The sequence below is a fragment of the Lissotriton helveticus genome, chromosome 10 (genome assembly GCF_964261635.1).
Source record: "Lissotriton helveticus chromosome 10, aLisHel1.1, whole genome shotgun sequence".
Taxonomy (NCBI): domain Eukaryota; kingdom Metazoa; phylum Chordata; class Amphibia; order Caudata; family Salamandridae; genus Lissotriton; species Lissotriton helveticus.
In genome coordinates, this window is record NC_136071.1 from 520,538,033 (window position 1) to 520,550,540 (window position 12,508).

Genomic DNA, 12,508 nt, shown 5'->3' on the forward strand with positions numbered 1-12,508 from the left:
GTATGAGATTATTTGATTATGTCAGAACCCCCATGATATGAGTTCATGGCTTCAATAGTGGTCTTTGATATAGAAAAGGCATTTTATTTGCTGGGCTGGCCTTATCTATTCATTGTTCACAAAATATTAAGTTACATTGAGTTGCTTTACTTGCACCCCACGGCTAAACTGAGAACATGAAGGATGTTTTCAGCTCACATCAAGAGAGGGACCAGACATAGTTGCCCTTTCTCTCCCATCCTTTTGCCGCTAGTGGAAGTATTGCCTACCATTTTAGACAGTATAGCGTAGAGAAGGGACTAATGGTTACCAGTGCTCTACATATTATTCCACTATATGCCGATGGCATTTTATTACAAAAATCGTTAATGTCAAGAATCAGTTGACAAAAATGATGGAAATGCTGTAGAAGGTAGAGCAGTAACTAGTTTTAAACTAAATTGAGGCAATTTTGCCTTTTCCCACTGCAGTGAACAGCAATAGCATCCCTGTTGGATGTAGATCTATCACAATTATCCAGGGCTACTTCAAATATCTAGAGAGTCAGTTATATCATCTGTAGTCTGAATTCACAGCAGGCCATATAGTCAATATGGAAATTAGTACCATTCTGGAATAGCCTGTGCCTGTATGTATTCTCCTGTCTACAATGGTGATGCTTCTACAGCTGTTCTAGTTTTTGTTATTATATCAGTGATTTGTTCACTATTTTGTAATTTGTAATTCTCGTTGACTGGGTTTATATGGATTATATGGAATGAAGGCAGGCACGGACTATTAGAGGGCAAGATATGCTTGTCATTTAGCCAGGGAAACCTATTAGCCCCACATTTTGAGCTCCTCTATATTGTATTTCTACTGTGATTAGTAACGGCCTTGAGTCCTACATGTTAAGCACTGGAGGCACAATAAGTATCGGTAATCCCACTAATGCTCTGTGGAGCACTGATTCATAAACACAGAAACAAAATGTATTACCTCTAAACTACTGATGCCACCTAGACACCACTGGTGATCTGATAGGATCACCAGCAAATCAGTATTTTCCCTGGATTGGCATTTGAAGAGCTTGAGGTGGACACTAGGGGTGCTGTCTGGGTTTCATGTGAATCTTTGGCAAAGCTACTCCTGGCCAGTATATTGCAATTGGGTCTACTTCAGAACTACAAATTAGTGAGTGGAGAATGTATTTGAGTAGCATCTGTCTAGTTCCTGTCATATAGCACTCTAACCAGAGTAGTACGACTAACCTGGGATAGAGGAGAAACTGAACCTGAGAATAATATGGTCCTACATGAGCTGCTGATGTTTGGTGAGAAGTGTGAACAGAAAATCTCACCTATATATAAAAGGTGATGATAAAAATGACAGAAAAATCATTCTCTAACTTACACAGTAAAGGGTAGAAGTTTCTGGAAAGGGATATAGATGATAATGTGTAGTAGAAAATTATGGAGCAAACAAAAGGAGACTGGGCTGTTCCTGAGAAGGTCAGAAGGTCACTAGGGAGCAAGGGGGGAAAAGGTGCTCAGTGGAGAACTACCCCTGGGTATCCATTGTGTTGGATATAATGGCCTCACACACCCTTGCGAGTGTCATGCTTCATCATAGACAATGCTCCTCGTTGGGTAGGCGGTGCAATTCCCAACGGGAAACACCTCAAAGAGGGGCTCTTTGGCGGAGATCTTTTTATCCAACTGGCTATGGGTGAAGTGGGGGTGTGGGGACAGGAGAGTTTAGACGGTGTAAGTGAAGGTAAAATGAAGCAAGAGGTACCAGAAAATAATTTTATTCAGGTGGTCCTTTGCCTCAATTAAAAACAAGGTTAGTCTGTACTCTCTGGAGCTTAGGTTTCCACAAACGAGACAGTTCTAAAGTGTAAGGGAGGTGGTCAACATGTTTCTCGCTGAGTGTACATTGACATGCGATTCTTCAGGACCTAAAATGAAGCAGTACTACTGTCTACAAAACATGACCTACATAAGTGTCTATTTTTCAAAGTACAAAAATTGTACTACCTGTTGTACACCTGTTCTTGCCTACATTGGCAGACAAAAGGGGGCCGTTGCTACAGGTTAGTGACAAATTGCATTCATCGAAGTGACCGTGAGTTACATAGTGCAAGGTAGTATACTCGTAGAGGTGCAGCTGGTGTGTGCATTAGACCAGCAGTGTACACTTGTGACATGAGTATCTAAAAAGCAATTAATAACGATAAAAATAAAATTAAAAACATTTGCAAGCAGCAGCGTTCATGCAGTGTAGAGTTCTCGACCATCATGTGAGATCAAACAAAGGGTGCTTAAACTCACCTAATAGTCAGAGTTTACAAGTGTCAACAGTGCCCAGCGGGTCAGACATCAGGGGTGAAGCCGCGTAGCTAAGGCTGAGGAGAGGCAGAAACAAGTAAAAAAACTCAAAGTATGAGTCAGGAATCATGCGTAGTGTCAAATATACAGTATCCTAGAAAGCGAGTAGAGACCTTCCCACTGAACTGTATTCGGAGGCACTTACTTCAACCGCCTGTGCCCGTTCCTTATAGCCTACCCCTCACCGCCAGGCCCGGATAGTGAGGAACCAGCTCGGCGGCCATTGAGATAAAGGAAAGGAAGGGGGCGGGGCCGTGGCAGTGTTCTCAACCGGAAACCAGTATGTCATGTGACAGTGGTTGCGGATGGAGCGGCCATTACAGAGTGGAGTCAATATTTTCGCTGCCCAGACCCGCAAGGTGCCTTAAAGTACTCAAGAAATATCCGGTACATTCAGTGAAACACCAACATTACTTTTAGCATTAATTAAAGGGTCAAGTCAAGTGGACGGAATGGTTGGTTCAATGTATCCGCAGTCAACTCCTTAATCTGTAAGTACAGAGACCCCTTGGCCGGTTGTCAAAGTTCAATGTGATGGTGTTGGGGTGTAATCTGCTTTGGGGAATGATGACCCAGGATGGTGTTGTACACAGTCATCAGAGTGCGCTCCATGGGATGTCTTCATTTAACCCCCGGCTATCTGTTGCTAATCGGTGTACCCACCTCTGCTCCTTCAGGAACAGGTTGTGCTTGGATTTATCAGCAGTGGCTTCCAATACTAGCCATGATAGTGAGTCAGCTGTGTGGTTCTTTTCCACGAAGTGTCTGCACATTTTAGTATTCGTTTTCTTGCAACGGAAGTTGCTCCTGTGCTCAGAGATGCGGATCTTAATGGGGTGAGTGGTCATGCCCACATATTGTAATCCACAAGGGCACCGCAGCAGATATATACAATGAGATGTATTACAATTGGTGTGTCCCCGTAGCTCCCATGTGAATGTATCCGTGAGTTCAATCGTCTTGTGTAGTGACGTGAACGGGCATGCACTGCATGTGCCACATGGGTAGTGTCCCTGCACTGGTGGTAACCGCCACAAAGTAGTCTGCTTGGCTGCGACCCCTCTTTTTTTGGGTCTAGTATGGACTAAGATGTCCTTAATATTCCTGGATCTTTTAAATGCAAATCTGGGTATTTCTAGGTTCTGTGCTCCTGTGTTAAGAATCTGCCAGTGTCGTTTTATGATCTTCTTAACCTCATTGGAGGCTGGCGTGAAAGTAGTGACACAGGTAATTTGGTCTTGACTCTGTGAGGTAGGAGTATTGTACTCGAGTAAGGCTCCAATATGGTTATTCTGGGCACGTTTGCGAGCCTTGGACACCTCCCTGCTGGGGTAGCCCCTATCCATAAGGTTCCTGAAAAGTATGGTGGATTCTGCCTTATAGTCTGTCAGGTTGGTGCAGTTGCGCATGGCCCTAAGGAATCGCCCAAAGGGGAGGTTCAACCTTAGTGCTTTCGGATGGTGGCTTGTGAAGTGGAGCAGGCTGTTACGGTCAGTGGGTTTCCGGTACATAGTGGTGTCCACTTTACCACCTCTGAGCCTAATGGTTAGGTCCAAAAAAGCAATGTTGGTGGCGGAGGCAGTCATGGTGAAGTTAAGATAGGTGTTGAGGGAGTTAATCCACTGAAAGAATTCTTTATAGGAATCAGAGCTGCCTGTCCAGAGGATCAAGATATCATCGATGAATCTCCTCCAAAGTGTGATGTCTGAGATCCGCGACGTGACCTGGGGAGTGCCCCAGGGGTCGGCGCTATCCCCCCTGCTTTTTAATATCTATCTACAACCATTGGTGGAGGAGCTTATGCGTATGAACTGCGAAATCTTTAATTACGCAGATGATACGCAGCTCTTAGTTCGGCTGGATAACACCAAAGAGGCCCAGGAATCAGTGAGGAACCTGCTCTCATTCACAGTCAACTGGATGACTAACAATCTGTTGAAAGTGAATGCTGACAAGAGGGAGGTGCTGGTAATTAGCAACAAAGAGGATCCCTGGAGTGACCTGTACTGGCCCCCCGAGCTAGGAACCACTCCGTCTCCTGGCTCTGTGGTAAAAAGCTTGGGCTTAAGGATCGATGCAGATCTCTCAATGGCCCCTCAAGTTTCTGCTGTTGTCGGATCCTGCATAGGTGTGTTGAGGCAATTGCGAAAGCTAGTCCCCATCCTATCCGCCTCCACCCTGCAATCGATCGTATCCGCCACAGTCATTTCGAGACTTGATTATGGCAATGCCTTATACCTAGGCCTACCACAGAAGCTGTTGAGGAAGCTGCAGGTAATACAAAACGACGCAGCCAGGCTGATCTATTCCTTGCCGAGAAACTCGCACGCAACCCCACTGCTTCAGAAGCTGCACTGGCTCCCAGTGAAATTCCGAGTGCAGTTCAAATGTCTCTGTGTGGCCCATAAGGCACTCTTTGGGAAAGCCCCAGAGTACATTAAGCAACGTCTAAAGAGGTACATTCCCGGAAGGCCATTGCGCTCAGGAACAACCTCCAACCTGTTTCAACCCAGGTTCAAATTAAAGACCAAAGGAGGCAGTGCCTTGCCTGTGCTCCTTCCACAACTGTGGAACGAGCTCCCACCTACCTTGAAAGAGGAATCGCAGCTTCTACCTTTCAGAAAGAAACTAAAAACGTATCTTTTCAGAAAGGCCTTCACGACATCATAGGAGGCAAAACATCTGAGGTTCTAGGGTCATTAGTGGGTTATGTTCTTTCTGGTAAGCGCTTAGAGACCGGCGGTGATAGGCGCTATACAAGTAATCCCTGACATAACATAACATAACATGTTAGAGTGGTAGGGATTCACTGGTCCGTTGATGTGCCTCTCTTCGAAGTCGGCCATGTATAAACAGGCCACCGAAGGGGCAAACGTACTCCCCATAGAGGTCCCTTGGGTCTGATGATAGTATTGCCCTTTGAATTCAAAATAATTCTCAGTCAGGGCTAGGGTGGCACACTCCATTATGAAAGCCGATGGTGTAGGGGAAGTCCATTCCTCGGTAATTAGGATCCTCTCTATCACCCCGAGTGTGGCCCTCTGTGGGATGCTGGTGTAGAGGGCCTCCACATCAAGGGTGATTAAGAAGACCACCTGGATGCCATCCTGTAGGTGGTCCAAGAGACGTAAAATATCCGTGGTATCCTGGACATAGGAGGGGATACGTTTGACCAAAGGCTGAAGGAAATGGTCACAAAATTGTGAAAGGGGCTCCAGCACAGAGTCGATCCCAGACACTATGGGGCGTCCTGGTACAGGAGTGGTCTTCTTATGAATTTTCGGGAGGATATAAAAAAAAGGAACCCTTGGTTCTTTCTTAATGAGGAATTCCGCCTCCTTTTTGCTTATCCACTCCTGGCATTCTGCAGATTCAACTCGGCCAGTGATGGTTCTCTTAAGGCATTCAGTAGGGTTGGAAGGGATGGGAGTGTAGTATCGCCTGTCCCCCAGTTGCCTCAGACACTCAATGTCATAATCAGAAGTGTTCATGAGGACAGTGGCCCCGCCTTTGTCTGCCTGCTTGATCGTAATGGATTGGTCGTTAGCCAAGGAGTCCAACAGCTGCATCTCGGATTTGGAGATATTCAGATGTTTCTGGTGTGGCATCATGGCCCCAATGTCTTTGAGCATTGCCTGCTGGTATGTCAGAACTTCATTGGGGACCATCCCGCTATGCGGAGTGAAGTTAGAAGGGTTATGGAGGCCTGAGTCCTCAGGAGTCTCATGCGGTCTCCCATCAAAGAAAGCCCTCAACCTGATTTTACGGAAGAATTTTTGGATTTCACAAGTCTGTTGGAAGTGATCTACCTTGGGGGTTGGAACAAAACCAAGCCCTTTCTGTAGCACTTTTTCCTCTCCTTGTGTTAGTTGGCGTGAGTATAAATTCACTACCAAACTCACGTGTGGGTCGTCTTGCTCCTGGTATCCATCCCCTGGGCCTGTGTGTCCTCCCACTGCACTCTTTTGTCCGGTGCGTTTCCTCGCTTGCGCCTTCGCCCTCTGCCCCAACCTCTGTCTAAAAAAGGCTGTTGATTCACTCCATGTGGGGCAAACTGAGGTGGAAACTGGGGCGCGTAAGGTGGTATCACCTGCGGGAACTGTAGGTATTGCCAAAGTGGAGGGCCCTGGTAAGGAGTGTGTGGATAAAACTGTTGACCACGTCTCCCCCCTCTCTTACCCCGTTGGGGTTGAGTCTGCCAGTCATCTCCGCTCGAGTTGCTGTCACTGTTGGAACCTCTTCTTGACGAGGTTGCGCTCGAGTCTGAGAGGTAGCCTGTCCCTGGTGGGACATAATCTTCTTTAAGATATGGGGAGACTTTTTCCTTTGAAAAGCGTTGAATATCTTTCTGCAATTTGGTCACCTTTTGCTTCATCAGATACTCTTTATGTTCTGCGAGTTCTATATTCAACTCAGCTAGCTTAGTTTTGAAGCCTGGATTCGGCACGGCACTTTTAAGTGTGCTGTCGGCGATCTGAATCCGGCTGAGTAGTTCGTCAGCTAGCCGTTTGGCTGTGTTGACAATCAAAATCAGGAGATCATGGGTACATTTCCATGAAATAAGCGACCATTCGATCTTAAATTGGCCGTCCTCCCAGAATATTCTAGGGAAGTTTTTTACTATCAGTCCATTAGGAGCAATTTTGGCTTTGAAGTACTCGGCCATGAGCGCCCCATGGAGAGTGATCCTTACCCACTCCCTCTTCATATCTGAAAGATTTTTCCAGTCCACTGAATTGCTTCCTGTGGCTGCATCGGTTTCAATGCCAAGGATTGATGGTATTCTAAGAATAGCTGCTGCGTCATCGTTACCAAAACTCAAACCCTGTCCATCCATTTTGTGGTAGTCAGGGAAAGAGAGGTATGATGAAAGAGTTGTATATAAAACAAGGTTGAAGAGATGTGGGTGCACCAGTCCAAATGTGGAGGTGCATGCAAGAACCTCAGTACTGTGTAGAGGGTAGACGAGTAGGGGAAGATTAAACTGATCTTACCCGCCACAAGGAAGAAACTCCCATGGTGGTTAGCCGTGCTTGAAGGTCAACAAAAAAGAGGGGACAGTGAGGATCATTAAGACCCAGAGGGCTCAGATTACCACTCGAGAGGTGAACGGAAGGTCCAGCCACAGTCGGAGCCCAAGGTAATGGAGCAAACAAAAGGAGACTGGGCTGTTCCTGAGAAGGTCAGAAGGTCACTAGGGAGCAAGGGGGGGAAAAGGTGCTCAGTGGAGAACTACCCCTGGGTATCCATTGTGTTGGATATAATGGCCTCACACACCCTTGCGAGTGTCATGCTTCATCATAGGCAATGCTCCTCGGTGCAAAATTATACCATATGCAACTACAATAGCGGGAAACAACAGGGTTAAGCTAGCCACAGTTCACACAAACGTTATGTTTAAGCTGATAAGGTTTAATTATCTACATCAGACAAACCATCTGCCAGCTAGGCTGTACCAAATATTCAACGCTGATATGGGCTGCTGCCTTAGTTACCTCGCTCCTGATGCACATTATATCCACCTGGCTTGAAACTGCCCAGCGCCATATCTTTACAGATGTGCAAACCTTGGATACATAAAACATAGCAGTTCCTCCTTGATTTCTTCCCCCATGGTATGCTTACTAGGCCTGTTCCCTCACTCAGTACAAAAGGGGGTGGTGATAGACGGAGCATCTGAATCAATCAAACACTCACACCCAGTCAAAAGATCTGGGTTTAATCCATCACCGTTCTTTAGCCCACTCTGCCACCCCAGTTCAGACATGGCTATATGCAAATCAGTCTGACCCTGTGCCTCATGGGAACAGTCCAGCCCGAACTGCCAAGCCATGTCTTCCCTGGACCGGAAACAAGCTTCCGAGGACCGGTTTCTGGCATTCCAGCCGTCTTCAGCCCGGCTTGCTTGAATCCAGTGACAATGTGAGCAAGGGACTCACGTCTGAGCATACCCTGCCACACTTATGGTGGCCAAAAGCAGTACAAAAGGGGGTGGTGATGGACGGAGCATCTGAATCAAGCAAAAACTCACACCCAGTCAAAAGATCTGGGTTTAATCTATCACCGTTCTTTAGCTCACTCTGCCACCCCAGTTCAGACATGGCTATATGCAAATCAGTCTGACCCTGTGCCTCATGGGAACAGTGCAGCCGAACTGCCAAGCCATGTCTTCCCTGGACCGGAAACAAGCTTCCGAGGACCGGTTTCTGGTATTCCAGCCATCTTCAGCCTGGCTTGCTTGAATCCAGTGGCAAAGTGAGCAAGGGACTCACGTCTGAGCATACCCTGCCACACTTATGGCGGCCAAAAGCAGTACAAAAGGGGGTGGTGATGGACGGAGCATCTGAATCAATCAAACACTCACACCCAGTCAAAAGATCTGGGTTTAATCCATCAACGTTCTTTAGCCCACTCTGCCACCCCAGTTCAGACATGGCTATATGCAAATCAGTCTGACCTGTGCCTCATGGGAACAGTCCAGCCCGAACTGCCAAGCCATGTCTTCCCTGGACCAGAAACAAGCTTCCGAGGACCGGTTTCTGGCATTCCCGCCGTCTTCAGCCCGGCTTGCTTGAATCCAGTGGCAAAGTGAGCAAGGGACTCACGTCTGAGCATACCCTGCCACACTTATGGCGGCCAAAAGCAGTACAAAAGGGGGTGGTGATGGACGGAGCATCTGAATCAATCAAACACTCACACCCAGTCAAAAGATCTGGGTTTAATCCATCACCGTTCTTTAGCCCACTCTGCCACCCCAGTTCAGACATGGCTATATGCAAATCAGTCTGACCCTGTGCCTCATGGGAACAGTCCAGCCCGAACTGCCAAGCCATGTCTTCCCTGGACCGGAAACAAGCTTCCGAGGACCGGTTTCTGGCATTCCAGCCGTCTTCAGCCCTGCTTGCTTGAATCCAGTGGCAAAGTGAGCAAGGGACTCACGTCTGAGCATACCCTGCCACACTTATGGCGGCCAAAAGCAGTACAAAAGGGGGTGGTGATGGACGGAGCATCTGAATCAATCAAACACTCACACCCAGTCAAAGGATCTGGGTTTAATCCATCACAGTTCTGTAGCCCACTCTGCCACCCCAGTTCAGACATGGCTATATGCAAATCAGTCTGACCCTGTGCCTCATGGGAACAGTCCAGCCCGAACTGCCAAGCCATGTCTTCCCTGGACCGGAAACAAGCTTCCAAGGACCGGTTTCTGGCATTCCAGCCGTCTTCAGCCCGGCTTGCTTGAATCCAGTGGCAACGTGAGCAAGGGACTCACGTCTGAGCATACCCTGCCACACTTATGGCGGCCAAAAGCATGTCAAAAGGGGGTGGTGATGGATGGAGCATCTGAATCAATCAAACACTCACACCAGTCAAAAGATCTGGGTTTAATCCATCACTGTTCTTTAGCCCACTCTGCCACCCCAGTTCAGACATGGCTATATGCAAATCAGTCTGACCCTGTGCCTCATGGGAACAGTCCAGCCCGAACTGCCAAGCCATGTCTTCCCTGGACCGGAAACAAGCTTCCGAGGACCGGTTTCTGGCATTCCAGCCGTCTTCAGCCCGGCTTGCTTGAATCCAGTGGCAAAGTGAGCAAGGGACTCACGTCTGAGCATACCCTGCCACACTTATGGCGGCCAAAAGCAGTACAAAAGGGGGTGGTGATGGACGGAGCATCTGAATCAATCAAACACTCACACCCAGTCAAAAGATCTGGGTTTAATCCATCACCGTTCTTTAGCCCACTCTGCCACCCCAGTCCAGACATGGCTATATGCAAATCAGTCTGACCCTGTGCCTCATGGGAACAGTCCAGCCCGAACTGCCAAGCCATGTCTTCCCTGGACCGGAAACAAGCTTCCGAGGACCGGTTTCTGGCATTCCAGCCGTCTTCAGCCCTCCTTGCTTGAATCCAGTGGCAAAGTGAGCAAGGGACTCACGTCTGAGCATACCCTGCCACACTTATGGCGGCCAAAAGCAGTACAAAAGGGGGTGGTGATGGACGGAGCATCTGAATCAATCAAACACTCACACCCAGTCAAAAGATCTGGGTTTAATCCATCACCGTTCTGTAGCCCACTCTGCCACCCCAGTTCAGACATGGCTATATGCAAATCAGTCTGACCCTGTGCCTCATGGAAACAGTCCAGCCCGAACTGCCAAGCCATGTCTTCCCTGGACCGGAAACAAGCTTCCAAGGACCGGTTTCTGGCATTCTAGCCGTCTTCAGCCCGGCCTGCTTGAATCCAGTGGCAAAGTGAGCAAGGGACTCACGTCTGAGCATACCCTGCCACACTTATGGCGGCCAAAAGCAGTACAAAAGGGGGTGGTGATGGACGGAGCATCTGAATCAATCAAACACTCACACCAGTCAAAAGATCTGGGTTTAATCCATCACCGTTCTTTAGTCCACTCTGCCACCCCAGTTCAGACATGGCTATATGCAAATCAGTCTGACCCTGTGCCTCATGGGAACAGTCCAGTCTGAACTGCCAAGCCATGTCTTCCCTGGACCGGAAACAAGCTTCCCTCACTCAGGCAAGGCCAAATATAGGAGTAGATTTTTAGACCTAGCATGTTTACTGGCTGACCAAAAGATAGCCATGGTTTGGAAGACCTCTCATGCTTTCTACCTAGGGGCATGGCAATCTGATGTAATCCATTGGGCTTCATGTTAACTAGGTTTTCTGCACACATCCAACTCTTGTGATTTGTGTCTTAGATAAAAGTTTATATTCTAAACACAATGGGGAGAGGCACTAGATAAATTTCCAGGGAAAGCTGATAGGGTACCCCCGTGACCCACAGGTTCTGCATGAGAAGGACTGCAACTTTAGGTGCACAAGTAGAGGAGTGCAGAGGGAGAGAACTGTATGACACACTGATGACCAAATACGACCCTCTAACTTACCGCCACTTAAAGTTGAAGCCACGCCAATTGTGCTGACCAGCATCTTTATTAACTTGGTGGAGCTCCAGGCTGTAAATGGTAAATAAAGAATTGGCTGCCACAAACAGGTGTTTTAGAGACTTTCTGCATCCAGTCATTAAACATTTAATGGAAAGATCTGTAAGACCTTAGGAGGGTTCTAAACTGGATTACAAAATTGAAATGAAAAAACCTGCTGGAGCCTCCTAATTACAGGATATATTTAGTTTCTGTCTTGATTGAATGCTCCGGTACTGCATAACTTTGTTATGAGTAATCTTCCCTTATCCATATCAGACTTGTTTACGATGAGCACCCAGTGATCCAGAGGATTCTCTTTTGCTTTTTTGTCTTTTGCAGATCTCCAATATTCGATCAGATCCCCTGGTCAGTCTTGAATTTCACCAGCAGCGTCAAGCAGTGAGACGAAAACTCAGCCACCAGTTCAATTCCTCAGGCCCGGCAGGATCACTTTGTCTCAGTAAGGAAACTTAAATGTAGTCAATGGAATTCTCCTCTTTCATTAGATGTACTGAGAATGTAAATATGGGACGGAAGGCCAAACAGGCAGCTGATTGAATGGCAAAGATCACTATAATAATTGTCACATCTGAGAGTAATAAGAGATAACATTGAATGAAAGAACCCTAGCCAAAATCCTTGAAAAACAGTGTCACCTACTCCATTCAAGGTCAGGTTCAAGACAGGCACTGTATTGGTAACTAGAACCACAAGAGACTCTTCAAAAGACTGTCAGAAGGAATTGATCAGTAGGCTTATCTGACTCAGAACTCTGACTCAGAACTCAGGCTCGCTAGGTAAAAACAATTGGGTGTATTTTGGGAGGAGGAAAAAGGTAAGGCATTCCCAACAAGACACAACCCCAATCCTTTTGTAATACTTTAATGGTGATAATAATTTTCGCAAATGACCCCAAGCCATCAAGTTGTGGTCTAGGACAAAATGGGGTGGACATTCTTCCATTGAGAACCTTTGAAGAAACAGGATCAATTGTGCATCTTACACCACAGTTTTTATGAAAGAGGCTGAAAACCCAGAGGTTAACAAGGGGCACTCATTACATTTTCCAATTGTTTCATGAGGTGAAGAGGAAGTCTGACCCTCCACAGGGGCATTGAGGACATTATGTCCCTACAAAAGATTTGGGCAATGCTAGGTTAAAAGAAATAGTACATTTCCAACCCAATTA

The 12,508-nt window shown here is 47.1% G+C and overlaps 1 protein-coding gene across 2 annotated transcripts in view; it reads left to right on the forward strand.

The window, feature by feature from the left end:
* The window catches only part of DNAAF8 (dynein axonemal assembly factor 8), a 1,081,381-nt gene that overhangs the window by 800,914 nt on the left and 267,959 nt on the right, over positions 1-12,508 (forward strand). For both annotated transcript variants that reach the window (XM_078663036.1, XM_078663037.1), the window contains one exon: positions 11,659-11,779. In XM_078663036.1, coding sequence (XP_078519162.1) covers positions 11,659-11,779 — 121 coding nt within the window. The remainder of the gene's footprint in view (positions 1-11,658; positions 11,780-12,508) is intronic.